General features: G+C 39.7%; 1 protein-coding gene across 1 annotated transcript in view; it reads right to left on the minus strand.

The window, feature by feature from the left end:
- Nucleotides 1-13,611, minus strand: part of p2rx3b (purinergic receptor P2X, ligand-gated ion channel, 3b) — a 55,919-nt gene extending 42,308 nt beyond the window's left edge. Inside the window, exons 1-3 of the mRNA XM_088418619.1 lie at nt 13,490-13,611; nt 6,865-7,000; nt 6,721-6,792 (exon numbers count right to left, since the gene is read on the minus strand). Coding sequence (XP_088274745.1) covers nt 6,721-6,792; nt 6,865-7,000; nt 13,490-13,611 — 330 coding nt within the window. The remainder of the gene's footprint in view (nt 1-6,720; nt 6,793-6,864; nt 7,001-13,489) is intronic.
- Between the last annotated feature and the right edge of the window lie 9,113 nt (nt 13,612-22,724).

Here is a 22,724-nt window from a genome sequence, read left to right on the forward strand (position 1 = left end):
CTACCTCGTTGATGTTTCTTTCCCCCGCCATTCCAATTGCTCACATCCCCAGTCTCCCGATCACAGTTCTCAGTGAGTTTTTTTTTTAGTTCTTTTTCGTTTAGTACATTGTCCAGTTTCTATCTTTGATTGTTCCTGCCTTCTTTTTTTTTTAATTAAACCTCTATTATTGACCACATTCTCTCCTGGCTTCCTTGCTTCCCTGGATCCACCCTCCCGCACCTCCGCACTCCACTAGCCATGCTCTGTCATGACACAACGACTGAAGGAGATTTGATTCCCGGCGAACTGGATTAGAAATCCGCTACATTTAGTGTTCAGTACGTGTATTCTTTCTTATAGCTTTTTGTCATAATCAACATTCCGAGAGTCGCTGAAACACCAGCGGAAAGCTCGGCGCAAGCAAACGCGTTGGCAACGCGACTTCTCCCCCCTTCTAATTCTCATTGTTGAAGCAAACTGGCGTTGGATCACGGAATACCGGAATCACGCAGCAAGAATACACTGAAGCAAAACTTATGACAGCAGGCAGCCGGAGCTGAGTCCGCTGCATGCACTGCCCCAAAAGCGCTGCATCTCAAAGGGGAGCACACAGAAATCACTCCCACCAATGCTGGCTCATCATGTACTTTTAGCTGGCTTTGAGTCACAAACCACTCGCTGGAATTGGGAAAGTGTTCGCTCTGAGAGCAACTTGTAGTTTTGGTGGACTGTGTAACATGTTACGTAGTGTGTATGGTATTTTCATTTATTTACATTTTTTTTCTATTTGAGTGGATGTCTTCTTAGTTAAAGCATTTGAGTGGCGTGTGAGAAAGAGAGAGTGTGGTGTGGTCGAGTGGGACTCATGTGAAACGGGAAAAAAAACAAAACAAAAATAGCAGACTTGGCTATGAATTGGTCCTGTCATGATGTGTTATTTAGTAGGTAGACAGCAGAATTAGAAACTACGGATTTACCCCAATGGAATCCGAGAAGCTTCCTCCTTCCCCTTGTCAAATTTACAGATTGCATAGCTTGAATAATGTATATGAATGTATTAGTATGAAGTTAGTAGCTGCAAATAAAGAAAATGCTGATTTGGCTCCATTCTCGTGCAGTGTGTGGCCGCTTCTTTAGTTCAGCATTCTGCTTTGTCAGTCACCTTGTTAGTTAGAGTTAAGGGCTAGACAGAAGAAGGAGTGCAAATCCCCCCACCCCCCCCCCCACCCCCGCCTCACTTCATCAATCCGATTTCAATAAGCTACCATCTTCCTCTGTCCCTCAGTCTGAACACAAACAAAAGGGCTGAAGACCAGGAACTTCCGACCCAGAACCCCACGACCAGGAACTCATAGTTCCTGGACTGTATGGTGTGAAAGGGTTAATTTAGAGCCGTTGATAAGCATGTCTGGATGCTAATAGCTGTAGCCGGCGGCACCATCTTGAACAAGATTCCTGTCCGTGTTCTTGTTCAAACATACACTACAATTCATATAAGCACACCAATAATAAGAGGAAAAACAGACCAAAATTAACTTTGTGTTATAGATCTAAATGAGAATGATACAACACCATGTGCATGGACTTTCTACTGTATCACGGCTCCGTCTACTCAACCCACATAACCTTCCATGTATGTGCCACATAATTACACATCTGAGAATTGTACAACATTTACAAATTAAATTAAGAATATAAGTACGTTTAAGACTCTTCTACAAAACTAAAACAATGTTAAAATTTTCATTTGAAAAAAAGGAAGAAAAAAAATAACTTTTATTAGAGATTCGTGACTCAAGTGGGGGCCACACGAAACTTCGCAAGCGGGCACAGCGCCATATGTCACATGAGGATCTTAAGCACAAATCTACATGCGAGAACCCCTCTACCCATACATCTAGTTCCAGTGCGTGAGGTCTTCCAACTCTGGTTTTCTCATTATCCTCTGCACCTGCCTCCAGACTTCTGGGTACAGACAAGACCGACCCTAACATTACTTTTATAATACTCACAATACTTTTAATATACTCACAACCATAACTGGAAAAATGGAATTGCTATTCTAAATGTACTGTAGTTAGTTCATTACACTGATACACAGCCAGTGGAAGATTGGCTTAAGCCTAAAAACAATACAACTCATTTCATCTGTATTGTATTGTAAACCTTTTAAGACATGACAAGATACAGAATCGTTATGTATTTTAATCGATTTATTACATAGCTTCACAGCAAAGTTATGCATTGTTTTTTATGCTTTAGAAAAAATGTACATTCCACAGTTTAAATGTTAATATTCAAGTTCAGTCAACTAGGTTAAGGACATACATTTCACAAATAGATGGTTTTGGAGGGGCTAATGTTATTAGCTAGTCTACATCATCATTATTTTGTCTAACATAGGCTACTGTATAACTTGAGTTTTTGTATACTTTATTGTGATACATATTGACCACAACTACATATTTATAGACTATTATTAAAAGCAATTGTACAGTGAAAATTGTTCAGTGAAAATTAGTGTTAGCTTACCTTGTCATTATTGCTACTTGCGACAGGGATCTTGCTGACAAGGTTTCCAAATGCTGGTGAATCCACTGTGGAAAGCGGCTGCATATCTTCTACGTACGACATACTCCACCAAGAATCTCCTAACCTCTTGAGGTGGAAGTTGCATCCCCAATCAAGAGAACTTTGTTTTATCCCCACTTGCAATCCTCCGTGTGTTTTCTTCTGGCCAACTTTACGTTACTATGGCGCTGCTCAAAATGTATGGACAACTCTTTAGGTGTCACGCACAAAGTGCACCTAACTAAAACAATTCTTCTTGTCTTTATCTCTGACAAACTTAAAGTAAAGGGCATATGCTCATCTTGTGTACGTAGTCAACATATACAAACTGTAGTCTACTGCTGCTGCATTAATCTCTGCTATAGAAGATACAGTACTAATAAGGAATTAAACACAGACTTCTCTCCTCCGATCTCGCGGTATTTTTTGCTCCTTCCCACCCTAATCTAAATGGTAAAAGGGTAAATGGACTTTCACTTACATAGCACTTTTCTACCTTGGGTACAGTTGGTGTAGTACCTTGACGGTAGGGGGATGGAACCCACAGCCTCTCAGCTGGGAGACGACACTCTACCACCGCGCCATGCCGCCCCCAATTTCCCTGCTTTGCTGAACTTTGTCCTGTGCTGTCTACTGTCCTAACTATGTTTGTAGCCTCTTTTAAGTATTTTTCCATTGACATCTAACCATGGAACTGGTCAGCTGGGCTCGACAAAATTTTGCAGGTGGGGGGAATCTTCTTGCCTTGTTGGTACGTTTGCCACCGGATATGCCAAGGACAGTTATAATTATGTAAATAATTTTAATCCGTTCCAAGTCTAAAAAAACAACATTTACTAAGTTTTTTTTTTTTTTTTTACTATTTTACACCAACTGCACTGCATACTGTCTATCATAAATAAAAAAAGGGTAGAAATAGACACTGTGTTTTATTTTAATAAAAGATATCCTATCTAAAATGATGAAAAAAACCAAAATGCAAATATTTTGGACGTTTTATTTTTACCAATTGTAACATACAGAACATTAAAGGTTATGATACACAGAAATTTTGTAAAAAAAAAAAAAATGCAAAAATTAATACTAAAAGATCATTTGAACACACAGTAAATAAAAAGATCATGATCATTTGAACATAAAAAAAACCAACACATTTTCATCAATTTTTCGGAGAATCCTCTTCCATCAAAACGTCCTGTAGGTTGATTGGGGGTGTCGTCTCTCGAGCCATTCTCTTTGGTTAGGGAGCTGTTGCCACAGGGTGTTCCTTCCTTTTCATAAAGAACCTATCTTGAGTCACTTGTTTTTGGCTTTTTTTTTTTTTTTTTTTTTTTTTTTACAACTTTACTGAAGTGGTTAATAACAACATCATTAAATCCATAAGCACCTCTACTGCTTGTGGCTTTATCGGGATGGTAAAGTTCCATGAAGTTCTGAATATCATTCCATTTAGCACAAATATCTTTGATATCAGCAGTAGAGGCATCCTTCCTTCCTTCATCCGAAGACATCTCCTCTGTCAACGTCTTCTTCTGCTCTTCCTAAAGGTGTTGGAGTTCTTCTGTTGTCAGCTCAACACGTTGCTCGTCGATTAGCTCCTCGACATCACTGTTGTCCATTTCTAACCGTAAGTTTTGGCCCATCCTGACAATTTCATCAATAAGTTGAGTGTCCTCTTGGGATTCCTCTTTAACATCAACATCAGCAGCTGTGCTGGGACTAGCAAAACTCCAGAACCCCTCAAACTCTCGTTCCATCACACACTCGGACCACAATTTCCTCCATGCCGAATTTAAGGTCTTGTATGACACTTGGTTCCAGGCTTTGTCGATGAGGGTGATGCAGTGGTCGATGTTGAAATGATCTTTCCAAAAGTCTCTAAGGGTTAGCTCCGTATCATTAGTCACCTTGAAGCATCATTGAAAAAGGAATTTGGTGTAGAGCTTCTTGAAATTTGCAATGACTTGCTGGTCCATGGGTTGAAGCAGAGGTGTTGTATTAGCAGGAACAAACTTGATTTTGACAAAATCAAATTCCTCAGTCAAGTCTTCTTCCAAACCTGGAAGGTGGGCAGGAGCATTATCCATGACTACACAACATCGTAGTGGCAACTTGTTTTCCTCCAAATATTTCTTGACGGCTGGGGCAAACACTTCATGCACCCACTCTACAAATTTGTTTTGTCAGCCAAGCCTTTGTGTTTGACCACCACATTAACAGTCAATCTACTTGCTTTTGGCACAAATTGTGTCTTCACTAAGAGTATCACTTGCTGTTTCTCGTTTACAAACATCAGCAAAAGTTTCTCCACTTTCTCTAATACCTGTACACACACATATATATATATATATATATATATATATATATATATATATATATATATATATATATATATATATATATATATATATATATATATATATATATATATAACATTACTGAGCCTCCTCCATGTTTCACCGTAGGGACAGTGTTCTTTTCTTCGTATGCTTGGTTTTTGACTCTATGAACATAGAGTTGATGTGCCTTACTAAAAAGCTCCAGTTTGATCTCATCTGTCCAAAGGACATTCTCCTAGAAGCTTTGTGGCTTGTCAACATGCATTTTTGCTAATTCCAGTCTCGCTTTTTTATGATTTTTGGTCGTCTCCCCGAAGAAAAGAACACTGTCCCTACGGTGAAACATGGAGGAGGCTCAGTAATGTTTTGGGGCTGCTTTGCTGCATCTGGCACAGGGTGTCTTGAATGTGTGCAAGGTAAAATTAAATCTGTAGACTATCAAGGCATTCTGGAAAGAAATGTGCTGCCTGGTGTCAGAAAGCTTGGTCTCAGTCGCAGGTCATGGGTCTTCCAACAGGACAACGATCCAAAACACACAGCCAAAAACACCCAAGAATGGCTGAGAGAAAAGCGTTGGACTATTCTAAAGTGGCCTTCCATGAGCCCGGATCTGAATCCCATTGAACATCTGTGGAAGGAGCTGAAACATGCCATTTGGAGAAGACACCCATCAAACCTGAGACAACTGGAGCAGTTTGCTCATGAGGAGTGGGCCAAAATACCTGTTGACAGCTGCAGAACGCTCATTGACAAATACAGAAATCGCTTAATTGCAGTGATTGCCTCAAAAGGTTGTGCAACAAAATATTAAGTTATGGGTACCATCATTTTTGTCCAGGCATGTTTCATTAGTTTGTTTTTTTAAATAATTATGTTAATCAGCAATTCAAAAGTGATGGCTGATTTTAATTATTTAATTTTCAAAAATGTTTTATTTATTGTTACTTTTGTATGTTTCAAGTGATTTCAGTGAGAATTGTGGGTTTTTCCTTCTTTAACTGAGGGGTACCAACAATTTTGTCCACGTGTGTATTACAGCCTGGCCTTCAGTTAGTATTTTGCCCTCAAAAGTGAGGGCGAGAGAATCTCGGCACAGATGGTACTGTAGTCGAAGGCAGGGATTACAGACACTGGGACAATGGGGCCCGCCCTGATTGACAAGGATTACTGCCACAAAGTCAAAATGCCTCAGTGGAATGACAGCGGCTGTGGTTGCTTGACTCTAGTAGTTTACTTTGCTTTTGGCCTCCAAATTCATCTTGATTGTTCTTCATGTCCTTGCTTGCCTAAATTCTTTGTGCTACCTTAGTTGTGGTTATTAGTTGTGATTTTTTATTTTTATTTTTTTTTGGTCACTTTAAAGTCGACCCTTAGTTTGTAGGCCAGCTTTTTGCTGCTGTCTATCAACCCAAATGAAATACAGTATATGTTAAAATGTTTTTTTTTGTAAACATCTGTTTGCTTCTACCCTATTTTTGTTTTAATAAATTCTGCAAATGTGTTACTACTAGAGCTGTGGTTTGTTCCATGATCTGTTGGGACAGAGTGCTTCCTTCTTATGTTATGCACCCTAGAAAAGTGCCTAATAGAAACAAATTACCATTTTTCCATGGTTGAAAGAAAGACCGATGCTTCACACACGACAATTCTATTAGTCATACTGGCCTACTTCATTCAACGAAAAACACATTTCGTAGTTTTTAACTGCCTTAATCATAAAGACAGATCAGAAGGCTTTGTGAGCAAAAGAGAGAAGAAGAAGGAGGACACAATCATGATTCATCACCTGTAATAGCATTTACATACATGACATTGACAGGGGGCTGACCTCTGGACAGTATCCTTGCACTTGGTTTTCTGTTGCTATCAGTTTGGTAATGATGCAAAATACAGAAGCACCCTAAAAATGTAATAATATATGAGCACATCACCAATGTATACCACCGAATGTCAGCAACCAAACTTTTGATACCTGTGTTGGGATGACATAGTCTGCAACATCCATGACTTTGTCATTGGACACTCCGAAGCCTTTTACCTTTGTCATCACCGAAGATTCGATTGCTGTGTCCCGCACTTGGTAAGCCTTCTCATAAACAAACACCCACCTGAAATACAATATATAACAAAAGATGCTGGTTCATGAGTCAGTGCCTATTTCATCAGTGACTTCTTCAAGATTTTTTTTTGTCATGTGAACAGTAAAAATGGTAGCACCGAGCAATGAATCTTACTCTGCTCAGCTCCATCTGTTGGTAAAAATAATATATACAATACGAGCTACTTTAATGCAAGATTAACACTGAATAAAAGGGATTGACAATACAAAAAGAACTCGGGAACAGAAAATGAGGAGATGGTGAAACAAGGGCAAGTCATATTTCCTTTAATTCTCCACACAGACGTGACTTTTTTGAGCAAGCTACAGTACTTGTATATTCTCTTAGCCCTTTCTGTCCTTCTTCCCATTGTGGCTGTAATTGGACCCATAATGGTCTTATGAGTTAAAAATAAAAGCCTGTCAGTCCCAGCCCTTTTGACCGAGAGCTACGAAATTTTTGGGGCATATCTAGGATTTCGACACCTACAAAAAAGTCAGCGCGAGTCGTGTGCTCAGATGTCCAGACAGAGTTATGAATTTTTCAATATGAGCTTTTGGCCCGTTTTTGCTCGTTTGCAGGTCCTAAACTACTCCTTCTTTCTCCTAAACGCTTGACCCAATTGACTTCAAATTTGCTGTGGTCAATTATCAGACTTAGGAGCACAACTAGGCAAAATTTCATGAAAATGCATATATGATGCATATATGATGGGGGCGGGGCTTCAAATTATGTGTTTAATGTTTCCTTTGCCGCGAGTGACAAAAACCTTAATAACCCAGCTGTACAAGCTTAAAAAAAAATTACAGAGACATGAAGACTTATGCTCTTAACTCATTTGTTTAATACATTTTTGCTTAATTATTACTTATAATTACTTATAGAGGAACCTAGTGACAAACAAAAATGTCAGTCAGATGTCTCGCCAAAACAAAGAAAGTTGCTGTAATTGGACCCAGAAGGCCTTATGTTCTCAAAATTTTAAGTATTTGATGATGGTTCAATGCAGAACTCACCTATAAATGTATTTTTTAATCGTTGTGCTAGCGCCACCTAGTGGCAGAAAAACAACAATATTTTACCGTTTCAAGTACTTTGTTGAGCCCATTGACGTAATATCACTGAAATTTGGTCAGACAAGGTTCCAGAGATGCCTAATGCCCTCTACTAAATATTACGATGTTTCGATAGTGGGTGTGGCCTCTACGTCCATTTTCATTCAGAAAATTTATCGGACCAGTAAAAGCTGCTGTAATTTGACCCTGATGATCCGATCTTCTCACAATTTGACACATTGGATGAGAGTCCATTTCTGAAGACACCAACAAACATATTCCAGTAAAGTGCTAGCTCCACCATGACAGCAAAAAATGCTAACAAAGAAAGTTGCAGTAATTACACCCTGATTGTCTTATCTTCTAAAAACTTCATTTATTTGAAGGGTGTTCAATGCGGAACACACCTACAAGCCTATTTTTCATCATAGTTCGAGGGCAGCAAAACATATTGCAATTCTTTTACGTTTTTATGTACTCTCGTGAGCCTGTTAAAGTGATATCGCTTAAATGTTGTTTTACAAGCCTTTAGAAATGCCTGATGACCTCCACCAAATAGTGTGCTTCATTAATGGGCGCAGCCTATACGGCAGCGCAAACTCACACAACTGTAACAATTAAAGCTGCTGTAACTCAATCCACAGTATCCCACAGTATCCAAATTGGACCTTTTCTAAAACACTGACTTCTACTGTTCCCTTACCTCAACGTACGTATCTCCAAACACGTTCATACTCCAACTTGTTCATATCCCGACCTGATCATACCCCGATATGCACAGGTCTGTGAGGGCCTTTTATAGCTGCTTGCAGCTCTAGTTATTATTCCGCCCATTTGTGGGCACATTATAACTCATTTCCAGTTAATCCAATTCACGTTGTAAAATTTCATATTATTCAAATTATTCATGACGACTTGGTCTAGTTTTAAAATTCCAATTATTAATGATTTTCCCACAATTCCCTGTTTTCCACCCTAAAAATCCAATTGACTTAACATTGGGTGATTTTACATTTCATATTTCCAACTCTCACATTTCATATTTTCATCATTTAACTCATTCATCTCGCCTTAGGCATCATTCACATCATTCCAGTACTTCATAATTTCCAAAATGTTCCCATAGTTCCATATTTTTCCAACATTAGTAATTCATAATTCATTTCCAATTGTAGGGCTTCCCATTCATTTCCCAAAGGGAGATTTAACATTTCAACATTCAACATTTTTAGCTTTCCCATTTCATAATTACAATTATTCACTCATTCATTTTGCCTTAATGATCAATCCCATCATTCCTATAATTCATAAATTTTAGTATTTCCCCATAATTCCATGTTTTTCACCTCAATATTCTAATATTCATATCAAATTGGACATTTAACATTTCAAATTCTGAGCTTTCCCATTACACATTAACAACATTTAGCTAATTCATTTCACTTTAGGGACCATTCACATAATTCCAATAATTCATATATTTAAATATTTTCCCATAATTCCATATTTTTCACTTATAACAAGTCATAATAAATTCCCAATGGTAGATTTAACATTTCTTATTTGACACATTCAAATCATTCAGCTGATTCCTTTCACATTGTCATCATTACTCAATTACTCATATTCACACATTCCAATAATTCATAACGTTTCAATAATTTTACCCATAATTCCTCATTCCCATTGTTCTCACCAAAACTTTGGACCCTTCTCTCTTCACCGTTCAGACTTAAATAGATTTCCCCAATTCCTGTCATTCCATGGGTGGATCCATTTTCCTCTTCCCAGAATACCAAAATTTTCCCACAATTCTACACTCTGTACCCACAAAGAACCCACTCATTTTCAAGGAGGTCATTCATTGTGTGGGCGTGTGCCCTTCTTGGACTACTGTTCAGGTACACACAGTACTCATTTCCCATGTACCTCCCATTAGGCGGCCATCTCGACATTTGACTACATACACCGATAATCCATATCCCATCAACCTATAGGGATGGCCATGTTGGATATTGGATTAGACATCTCATTAGCTCTCGCCCCGGCTTGCACCCAGGATGGTGGCCATCTCGGCTAACTCAGAACAATAAAAATCACAATTACCAAATTTTGAACAGCCAAACTATGAACAATAAACCCCCAAAATCCAGAATTTAAACTTTATTGTACTTTTTCCTACTTCTGTAAATGTTGTGTTATTTTACGAAATTCAAAAAATTGGGACACACAGTAAACTCCAATTCCCATCAGCTTTCATTGGTGGCCATCTTGGACATTTGATTAGACATCCTATTAGCTTACCCCCCCCCCCCCCCCCCCCCCCCCCCCGCTTCCACCCAGGAGGGCGGCCATCTTGGGTAACTCAGATCAATTAAAATCACACTTACCAAATGTTGAACAACCAAACTCTTAAATATAAACGCAAAAAACTTTCATAGTACTTTTTTCTTACTTTTCAAAATTTGTAATATTTCACGAAATTCAGTTTTTTTGTTTTTCTTCTTTTTGATGACTACAGGTGTTTGTCCGATTCAGTCTGATTCAATGTTTAACTGTTCATCTTGACCCTGACTGTGACCTTAGTATAACATTTACCCATAATTCATCACTTTTGCGTAATGCCCCCACAAAACTTGCAAAAAATCAGATTTTTCTAGGTTTCCTCTTGCGAATTCTCCTTTTGCGTCCAACGTAGACTTGCTGTTCCAAATTTAGGTGTTTCCCATAATCGGCAAGATTTCCAGTTTTTGAAATGAAATGACTCAAAAAAAAAAAACAATGCAAAAAATCCACAGTTTGGACATTTTTCAGTTTTTCCACTGTATCTTCTATATTTGGCCTATTCAAGCCATTCTAACTTTATGTTATAGCGTGTACGTACCAATGCCACAAAGTCCCTTGCACCAAACTTTAGACGTTTCTGCATGAAAAACACCCACACAATTTCCACTTTTTTCAGTTTTTCCCCTGTATCTTCCATATTATTGGGCCTATTCAAGCCGTTCCAACTTTATATGTCATTGATTGTTCTCTCCAATACCATACACTTCCAGTCACCTATTAATATATGTTTTAGCAATTCGAATACCTGCACAATTTCCACTAGTGCAGTATTTTCCTTGTATCTTCTACATAATTTGGCCTAATTAAACCAGTCCAACTGTAATATTTGCATTTCTTCACAGATTCAAGACATTCAAACATTCAATATAATTTCAGCTTTCAACGCCGCTCCCTTCAGAGGTTACGCCTTCACACGCAATGTCTTCAGGAATTGCACATTTTCTAGTAAACATTAAAATTAACGTCAGGTTTTAACAATGTGAGGAAAAAGGTGAGATTAGAGTTTCAAGAAAAAAAAATTGCAAAGTAATGTTAGGGGCTTTGAAAGTATGAATTACAATTGCATGGTTATAAATAGAGGGCAACTTCCATTAAAATGAAAGGGTTAAGACAAAATAACTTCTTAGATATTAAAATACAGTTACGATTTTTCAATTTGACTTTATTAGAGCTGCTTTAGAAGATGATGGAAAACATTAAGGAGGTAAAAGTGTCTGATTTAAAAAAAAAGAGCAAGAATTAAAAAATGAGAAGAGTTGAGTCGACACATCCAACCAGTACACACATATGTACAAGCTAATGAAAAATGGCAAGAGGTTTTTATTGATAAACTGATGTAGGATTAATGATCATTTGTGAACTAGTTAAAATAAAAAACAAACCATTTGTACAAACTAAAACATAAGCAATCTCTGTCTGAAAGGGGATGGAAGAGATTAAATAAAACTGGAAATTTAATTTACTAAAATCTGTGTGCTGACTGAATGCGCTAACTCAGTATGCAATACATGAATCTTCTATAAAGAAGATGCTTCCTTCAAAGGAGAATGATGTATAGCTTGTAAGTAGTGAACAAGGTAGTCATTTGCGAGAGAACCAAAATTTCACGGGGCGGTGTGGTGGGGAGCGTGGACCCGGATGCAGACAGGCTCTGAGACAGATAATGCGTGCAGGGACTAATGGGCAGGGACTAATGGCAGGGAAAACAAATGGCACAGTAAAAAGCTCCAAAAATACCTGTAGGCAGGTGAAAAGGGATAATTCTAGCAGGCGGGTGGTACGAGAAAACACAGACAAAGGCACAGGGCGGGTGGCACGAGACAGGATATATGCGACTATGATCCAACAGTTTAGCTGGCGGGAGAAGTGGATTGGTGGACACACAAGGGGCAGGTAAATGCAGACAGGTGGACCAAATCAAAGCTAACACGGAGTGAAATGAGAGGAGCTAAAAGAGGAACTATGCATACAAAAAGAACTGAACCCACCGAAATAAACACAAACATAACAAAGCCTCACACTTTGCTAAATACCCTCAATCCAAACTCTATATTATTTTCTGTGGTGGATCTAAACAAAGCATTTTTCTCAATAATATAATAATACAATAATACCTGGGCATTTACATTAGAGATAAGCTCACCTGGACAATAAACACCACACAGCTGGTGAAGAAGGCTCAGCAGTGCCTGTACTTTCTACAGAGGCTTGAGGAGGTTTGGTATGTCACCAAGTGTCCTTGGCAGCTTCTACAGCTGCATTTTTCAGTCCATCCAAGCCAGCCACATCAATGTGTGGTTCAGCAATTACACTCCTATGCACTGCAAACGCCTGCAGAAAGTGGTCAAGACGGCGTCCAAGATCACCAGAACTCGACTTTTCTGTCTACAGAAAATCTACCAGCTCAGAGTCCATGGAAGAGATGCCTCCATCACCCGGGACCCCACTCCCCCCAACACGGACTGTTCACTCTCCTCCCATCATTACAGATGTGTAAAGTGCAGGACAAGCAGACTTAGAAACTCTTTCTTCCCCGCTGACATCTGACTCCTCAACAGCCCGTAGTCGTACGTTACAGCTAATAATATCACTTCCATACATTTCATACAGCTGTGACTTCCAAGACCAGGTTCCAACTTTGTTTTGCACTGTTTATGCTGCTCCTTCCTTATCACACTACTTGTTAAATAGCGTTACCTAACCTTCCATTCATGTGGACATCCTCGTCACGATTCAAGAGTTTTATTGATACACCTCATTTGACACACTTCATGAATAATAACATAGAACATTGAGCCAAAATGTGGCATGTGAAAGAGATAAGTTAATTAAAGGTAATATCAAATTAAAAAAAAAAATACATAAAGAGAGATTTACGAGTGCAACATTGAGAGATCAGTTTTTGATGAAAACCACTACTCTCATTTGATCTAGCAGAGTACATCTATAATTGAGTAGTTCTGTCATCTTTATGTTTAGTATCTGAAATAAAGTCGCAAGATTTCAAACACATTTTGTTACAGTACAATATATAATTTTCCTTGCACTTTTGTATTGTTACAGTACAATTTTTGTTTGGCACTTGATTGATACTCACCCGATGAAGTAAGTGAAGATGAGGAGTTGGACAGCTCGATTGATGAGGCCAATTGTCCAGCTCTTGACAACCACTGATTTAGTGGTTTCATAGGTGAAGAAGTCAGTTATGCAAGGCCACATACTTTTATTGTGTAATTAGTAGTATTATTAGTATGAACACAATGTGAAACAAAACGTAAATAAAAATTATGTAATGCAAATGATGGAGTGTCAGTTCAAGTACTACTGAAGGGTAAATTTGATTTCAACTGTAGCAGCATGCACAAATCTATATATCAATTACCGCCCTTGGTCTCAAATCCACATTAAAGAAAAGTTAAAGGAAAACTCAATTATCAAGTCCATCGATTGCAAGTTAAAAATTTTAAAATGAGAAGGGTAATCACTAGAACAAAGTAAAATCCAACTGAGGTCCGTCTTCCTACTCCATGGACATTGATATTTTGAAAATCCCTGCCCGTTAAAGCAGTTCCTGCTCTCTCCATTAATCCACCCTAACCCACTTCTGTCCGGCCAGCCCCAGGCCCGCTCCATCGCTGCCGATCTGCAAATATGATCATCCAGTTTCACATTTCTTTCTCAGTATAATGCTATCATAGCCCCAAGACATGAATACACAAGCGCGCACATACACACACGCACGCGCACACACACAGACACACACACACCTACACATACGCACACACACACACACACACACACACTGCATGCATGCGATCTGCCTCTGCACAACGTTCTGATTCATCAATATCTTCACACTTGAATTTGTGCATCTCATGTTTGGAATGAAAAAATGCATCAGTTTATTAATACAGCCCTGAATCTCTGAAGTCTCAATGAGCTTTACAGGTGAAAAGAAGTCATTCAGAGACTTCTTTTCATCATAAATACACAACAGCATCCCCTATCAAAGCTCAGAGAAGGGTAAGGAAAAACTCAAACACCCCAATTTTGCTAAAATCAGAAACCTTCAGAAGGGATCACAAGTGGGAGGAACCCCCTTCCAGGCCCACAGGTTGACGTGGATGCTGCATGTACCAAATACAGACAAATACAGATACACAATACAGACAAATACAGATACACGATATAGATTACAGAAAACATTTTGTGCTATATATATATATATATATATATATATATATATATATATATATATATATATATATATATATATATATATATATATATATATATAGTGAAATGATGTCTTGACAGCAGGCAAAGCCATTGGGCAGGAATCTTCCCACAATCTAGGTCGCCCCCTCTCCGAGAAGGGGGCAGGAAAAAGAAGAAGAAAGCAAACAGGCCCATTAACTAAATGCTTGTGAGTATTAACATCTTCCATGTTGCTAATTTGGATTGGTATCAGAAAGCTCACTTTTGCTGTTATGATAGCTAATGACTTCTGATGAATAATGGAATGAAGCCACCACCGTTGCATTTTTGGAAATGTAGTATTGTGCCGCAGTGGAAAAAAACATATGTTACCACACTTAATCATATGCATGTTCATTTAATCCCCATTAAAGGGTAGTTAATAAACAATAGTGCAACTAAGAATCAAGGAAAACACTAACTGTAGAGTTCAATTTTGATCCAAGTTTATCCCTGAAATTCATTAAGATACAATCTGATACAGATCCGAACTGGGCCTCTTTCTTCAACACTAAATGTCAGAGAGCAAAAGGCCACTTTAAACAAAACAGCACATGATTATATGTTCAAACCTTTCTAATGCTATGAGAGTGTTAGGAACAGATGTCTGGGACCCTTACAAAAAAAACACCCCCTGTTTATTGAAGTTAGTTACAAAATTAGGTCTTCAGAATAAAGCAGATTCATAAAGTAGAAGTAAAAAGAAGCAAAATCTGAAATAAGAACTATATGTTATATCGTGATAGTAGATTCAATGTAATGTGTGAAATTGGAATAGATGACATAATTTAATTTAACATAAAAGTAATTAATCAAATGTGACAGTCTGATAAAAGTAGAACAAAATTGGGGGATTCATGCATATCCAATCCAACAATTTAAAAATACATAGATCGATATTGAGCCTTTTGTATTACGTACTGAGTATAATATATTCCAATTAAAATTTTGTTCTTTGATTTGCAGCTGTTTAAAAAAAATCTCATGCATTTTTCTTTTAAATAAAATGCATTCTCCCAACGAAAATAAGGATAAGGAAACAAGAAAAACATGCAAACATTACAGTCAATAAAACAAACGCCCTCTCTATTTTATGATGCTTGATTAACTGACTAAAATTCAGACATTTAAGATCATGAAATCTGAGAGGAAATCAATTTGTTTCCATAATATGATTTGGAGACATTACCTTCTGCAAAAGATATCCTTGATCTAGTTTTACAGCCATCAGCTGAGGTAAGATGAGTCGTGGCATTAACCTTTCTCCCCCTATTATTGACTGCATTTTTATATCAGGACTCTCAAACTCAACATAGGCTAGGACTGCCGAAGACGGAGTCTGGGTGTCTCCATTCTGTGCCACTGAAGCCCACAGGTACAGGATTTGCAGTTCCAAGGAACCTCCAGAACTCCAGACCCAGGCAGGGCAGTCACACTAGCCCTGGTGATTGGGCTTTCAGAATTTTGAAAAGGATATATAATTTCACTGTTCAGGCCAGTCGACAACCTTCCACCAATGTAAAACATCCATTCGACGGGTATAAACAACCACTTTTGCTATTCTTGTGGCACCTACAATTCATTTTCTCTCATTCAAACCAGATCCAAAACCAAAATACAAAATTTAAGAAAGAGAATCAACGACACTCAAATTACTGAAGCCAAATAAGATGAATCAAGGCTCATAGGAATGTTCTTGTTGGTTGAAAATGTTTCACTTACAATCTCAAAGGGTTTCTCTATTTGTGAAATTCTACTGTGGAGGCACTCCATTTGTCCATTGGTCAGTGTGCATGTTCCCAAAGGGTGGCTAACAATAGAATGTTGCAATTGTTACCAAGTGTGATTAGTGTCCTGCATACTGATCAGTCCGGATTTCATTACAGGCAGACAATGGGTAAGGCCTCAAAGTTCCTCTCTTTATAGAAGACCTTTCAAGCTGAACACACTGAAGATTGATATTATTTGTCCATCCATCCATCATCCATCCATCCATCCATCCATCCATCCATCCATCCATCCATCCATCCATCCATCCATCCATCCAGTCATCCATCCATCCAGCCATCCATCCATTCATCGTCTACCGCTGTATTCTGGGGTTGGGTCACAGGGCAGCAGCCTGAGCGGGGAAGCCTAGACTTCCCTCTCCCCAGCCACTTCGTCTTGTTCCTCCGGGAGGATACCCAGGCAATCCCAGGCCAGCTGAGAGACACAGTCCCTCCAGCCTGTCCTGGGTCCTCCTTCTGGTGGGATATGCCCCGTTCCATCCTCCTCGCACTTGTGAATAAGACCCCAGGATACTTAAACTCCTCCACTTGGGGCCGCACCTCAGCCCCGACCCGACCGTGATCGCGGATTTGGTGGTGCTGATTTTCATCCTAACTGCTTCACACTCGGCTGCGAACTGCTTCAGAGATTTGGAGGTGAAAGTCTGAGGAAGCTAACAGCTAACATCATCTGTAAATAGAAGAGATCAAATACTGAGACAAACCGGAGCCCCCAAACGCTTCGGATGCACCTAGAAATTCTGTCCATAAAAGTAATGAACAGAATCGGTGACGAAGGGCAGCCTTGGTGGAGTGCAACCCTCACCAGAGATGAATTTGACTTACTGCCGCAAATGCGAACCAAATTCTGACATTGGTCGTACTGGGACTGAACAGCAGTTAACTCTGTTAACTGCATGTCCGATACCCCGTACTCCTGAAGCACCATCCCACAGAGTTTCCCGAGGGACACAGTCGAAGGCTTTCTCCGAGTCCACAAAGCACATGTTCCACAGTCGGACAAAAACCACGGCCGGGACAAAAACCACACTGCTCCTCCTAAATACGAGGTTCGACTTCCTGACGGATGCTGAATAGATCTTAACGGGGAGGAGTGGGATTACCCCCGCTGATGTTGGAACCATTGTGCGTTTCGCACTTACGTCTTCAGTGATGTCCGACTCTAATAAATACCCCTCAGAAGCACATACACTGTATGCATTACTGGGCCAAACAGGCTATGTTCCGGAGCATTAAAAAATCAATGAACCCACATCATCAATTAAAACATATCATTATATGTGATACTGTCAAAACCTAAAATAATTAATAATTAAAATTATTCGCCCACAAAAATATATGAAGACCACCAAGAGCAGGCAAGCTTTAAGAAGATTGTACGCTAAATACCAAATCGCAGTTTAACATAAGAAGAAGATAATTTTATTTCTTCACGATTAATTGAATATGAATGAAATAAAATTACGAAAACAAGTTTAAAATGAAAAAAAAAAGTAAAATGCTTGCTCTCACCAAAATGGCTGTCCCCCACTAATTTAAATACAAAATCCAAAACAAAATCCATTCTTCTTTTTTTCCTCAGAAAGACTTTCATGACTTGGTGTGCGTTTCATTTCCAAGATTAAATAATTTTCTATTGACATGGAGGGCATTGCTGAAAGTTACGTCCTTCCAATCTACGTTTTGCTTCAGCCATTATGGGTTAAAAAAAAAACAATACAAGTAGATGTTATTTTTCTGTTAAATGTCCACGAGTCTGGCTTTGCTGTACTGTACACTACGCCTTTAATGCAGATCAGCCAAGCAACATGGTGTAGCTTAGATTGATCTACATATATTTTTTTAATAACTTTTTTTAACAACTTCAATTTTTCAACATTTAACACGGTTGATCAACATAGCACCGCCTCCCATGCAGTCTCCGCTTAGGTCAAATGAGTATCCAATCACATGTCACGTTCAACGAGAGGCTTTTATATGGCCACCTTATGACTCGATTGGCTATTGAAACAGTTTATTAATGACTGTATATGGACCCCCAAACAATCTCCTCCAAAAGTATTGGAACAGTGAAGACAATTTCTTTATTTTTCCTGTAGATTGTAAATATTTGAGTATGACACCAAAAAATGAATGAGACAAAAATTACGTTTGTATTTGATTTCTAGGTGTTTACATCAGGATCAAAAACATTTTTTGTAAAGGAAAACTACATTTTTGGGTGATTGAAAATATTGAAACATGTGACAGATAGGAATCTTGTTGTTCAGGTGTTAACTAATTTCACAAATTATTTCGGATAAACAGCAGTTGATGTTGGTAGGGCTCTGTTTCTGAGTTGGGGGTTTTTTTCTTTGGAGATTGCACTTATATCAAGAGGTGTAACAAACACGAAAACCAGAGAGCTGTCTATGGGGAAGAAAGAAGCAATTATGAAGCTGAGAAAAGCTGAAAAATCAATCAGTCATTGGACAAATATTGGCCATAGGAAATGGCAACGTTTCACCTTCCACATTCAGTTCTTATACCCTTTTGGGGCATGTAGTCCCATTGTGGAATACAGGTGTGTGTGTGTGTGTGTGTGTGTGTGTGTGTGTGCGTGTGTGTGTGTGTGTGTGTGTGTGTGCGTGCGTGTGTGCGTGTGTGTGTGCGTGGGTGTGTGCGTGCGTGCGTGCGTGTGTGCGTGGGTGTGGGTGTCTGCATGTGTGCGTGCGTGGGGGGCCTGTTTGCGTGGGGATGGTGTCCTCAAAAGACTTTGTTCTGCCGGCCATTCTTTGAAGCGGGAGGAAGTCTGAGCACTATAAACCCTGACTGATATCTTCTCTTGAAGGCCACATCTAGCCTTTTGCTCCTGGTGGAATGTTGTATCGGGGGATGCCAACTGTTCCTTTTGGAGGTGCCGACTTGTCTTTATTTCTCCTGGGCCAAGACTATATCTGCTTTATACTGACATTACGTCGTCTCAACATTTATTAGAATAAAACAGTTCCATGTACACACTATTTTATTGACATATTGCATTCGAGAAATATGTATTTCCTTCAGGAGGCATGCGCCTTGAGCAAACAGGGGACTCGGGAGATATGGGGCGTGAGCAGACTGGGGACTCGGGAGATGTGTGCAGACTGGTTGGAAGCACAGTGGTTCAGTGCCAGGGTGTCGCAATCGCCAGGGTGCAGGGCCGGGAATGCACTATTGCCGGGACAGTTGGGACAGGCGCCACTAGGGATAGGGGAACTAGCCACATCAGCCTGCCCCCTGCAAGATTGGGGGACAGGGATGGGGAGAAAGCTAAACGGGTGCCCTGGTTAAGGTCACGGTTCATGGAAGGCTCATAATCATTCTCTTCTAAATCAGAATCAAAATCACTATTATAAGCGGAAGGGCAAGGGCTAGGATAAAGAAAATCTGTGTCAAAATCAAAATTGTCAAAAGAATAAGGACTGGGATAAACAAAATCAGCACCGGACTCAGAACGGAATTTAACAAAGGGGGAACAATCCTCCAAATCAGAAAAATCTGAATCGATAGTATAGTGAGGAGGGCTATTAGCTGATGGGGCTGCTTGGACGGAAACGAGGGGGGTGAATAATTGTTAAAGTCAGAGAATTCAGAATCGAGGAAGACATGGGGTGGAAGAATAGTGGGGTACGGGAGGTCGGAAAGGCGGTCGGAGGACGGGTACAGGGCAGTGTTGGAGGAGGGCTCAAAATAGGGATACAAAGAGGAACAGGTAAGAGGGCTTACGTGGGGGAGACGGGGTTGGCAAACAGGCTGAGAGCATTCACGGGTCATGCGGCGGCATCTTGTTTGCAGCCGCGAGCTTCCTGCTGGGTCCAGGTGAGGTCGAGTCATTCTGTCATACCAGGGCACGGCGAGTGGAGTTGCGAGAGGATGGACCCAAAAGTGCAAAGGAATAGGCTCTAAAATAGAGGTTTTAATCATCAAATAATGCAGGAACAAAAATAGACAAAAACTGGAAAAAATATTAAATGAACAAGAACTAAACTAAACTCATGGGGAACAGCATCTGAGAGACTGGGGAACAAAAGGAGTGAGATAGCAAGGAAAAGACATCAGAGTGGTAACAATAGCAATGACCCGACAACCAGCAAACTGATCATATCCTCATTATTTCAATCAATCAATCAAATTTTATTTGTATAGCCCTAAAATCACCCAAGTCTCAAATAGCTTCACAGATGAAAAGAGGTCATGTCGTACAGTCGTACAGAGACATCTTTTCAGTGTAAGGTACACAACAGCATCCCCTGTCAAAGCTCCCAGAAGGGGAAGGAAAAACTCAAAAACCCCAATTAGGGGAAAATCAGAAACCTCCATAAGGGACCACAGGTGGGAGGAGCCCCCTTCCAGGCGCACAGGTTGAAGTGGATGCTGCATGTACCAAATACAAACATACACATAAACAATATAGATTACAGAAAACATATTGTGCTATATAGTGCAGTGATGTCTTGACAGCAGGCAAAGCCATTGGGCAGGAACCATCCCACATTCCAACCAAGTGGACCACAGACAGCCGATCTCCTAACCCGTGATGGTCGATCAGCGCAGGACCAAATGGAGGCGGTCAAGTCAACCCTCACCATCTAGCTTGCCCCCTCTCCGAGCCGGAAGAGGGGGGCAGGAAAAAGGAAAAAAAAGAAGAAAGCTGCAGACAGGCTCAATTTACTGAATGCCTTTGAATATAAATGTGTTTTTAGTCGGGATTTAAAGTTGTCGGGACGGAACATATCGTGAAACTAAGTCGATGAGATAGGAAGGAGCTAAACCGTGTAAAATTTTATAAGTAATTAACAGCACCTTAAAATCAAATCTCACATGTTTTGGAAGCCAATGCATGTCAGCTAGAATCGGAGTAATATGATCGAACCTTCTCGCCCTTGTCAATAGTCTCCCTGCTGCATTCCGTACCGACTGCAGGCTTTTAATGTAGGACATGAGAAGTCCAGAAAACAAAACATTACAATAGTCTAGGCGCGACGTAACAAATGCATGAATTAATGTTTCTGCATCGCTAAGAGAAAGAATAGGGCGAATTTTAGCTATATTGCGAAGGTGAAAAAAAGCCCTTCTTGCCATGTTATTAATATGAGTTCAAAAGGAGAGAGTTGAGTCAAATATCACGCCGAGATTTTTTGCAGAACTACTTTTGGCAATATAAAATATTCCTCCATTTTTACTCATAATTTCACTTGAGGGCTGGGAATAACTCTGTGAATGGGCCAACTTTTTTTCCCCACAAACCTCAGGTATGACATCATCTAAAATTTGTCATTTTGACTTTAAATCACTTAGAATACACTTAAACTACATCAAGTAATGTTGGATCTTTCACTTTTAATCTTAGTTTTGATTACAGACCCAGTTGAATAATGCTGTATTGTTTACATACCTTTGTGAAAGATTCCTGCGCATTCAGGTATGAGCCGGGATAAACACACATGCACACATTCATCACGTCAACAACACTTTGAAGAGTTATTATTACCAAATTGTCAAAGTCAAAGTCAAGTTTATTTTCAATGTCTTCACATGTGCTTAACATACAAAGGAATCGAAATTGTGTTTCTCACTATCCTCTGCGTTTTACATGGACAATAACAAAGTACAGGTGCGCAAGACGAGACAATCCTAAAATCTAGATTCTTATCTATAGTAATGTGCAGTATGTTAGGGCTACTTTGCCTAGTGTTGCTAAACTAATAACTAAAACTAAAAACTAAATATGAAAAACCAGGTGTAAAAAGAGTACCCCAAGACAAGACATAAGTAGCAGCATATGACAAGACAATAAATAGTATGAGACACAACAAGACAACTCTGACTATGGTTGTCCCAGTTGGGTGCATTTGAGGTAGTTCTTATAGTTCTAAGTGTAGTCACTAGTGCAATAGAAGTATATTTATCAATAAATATGGCAGCAGCAAGTCTGTGCAAATTTTGCAAGTGCATGAGCAAAGTTTAAGTTTGGGGGGGGACCTAAACTTCGTCTGCCAGCTAGGTGTTTCTTTTGGCTGGGGCTGAGTGTGGGAGGGAGGAGGGGAGAGAGAGAGAGTTCAGCCGTTTCACAGGTGGGAATGGGGGAGAGTTCAGCAGTCTCACGGTCTGGTGGATGAAGCTGTTCCCGAGTCTGGTGGTGCGGGAGCGGAGGCTCCTGTACCTCTTTTCGGAGGGCAGGAGGCTGAAAAGACTGTGCAGGGTGGCTTGTATCGGTGACAATAATGATGGCTTTGCGGCTGAGGCGGGTGGTGTACAGGTCTT

Source organism: Hippichthys cyanospilos, chromosome 7, assembly GCF_059441005.1.
Source record: "Hippichthys cyanospilos isolate Australia breed blue-spotted pipefish chromosome 7, RoL_Hcya_1.0, whole genome shotgun sequence".
NCBI lineage: Eukaryota > Metazoa > Chordata > Actinopteri > Syngnathiformes > Syngnathidae > Hippichthys > Hippichthys cyanospilos.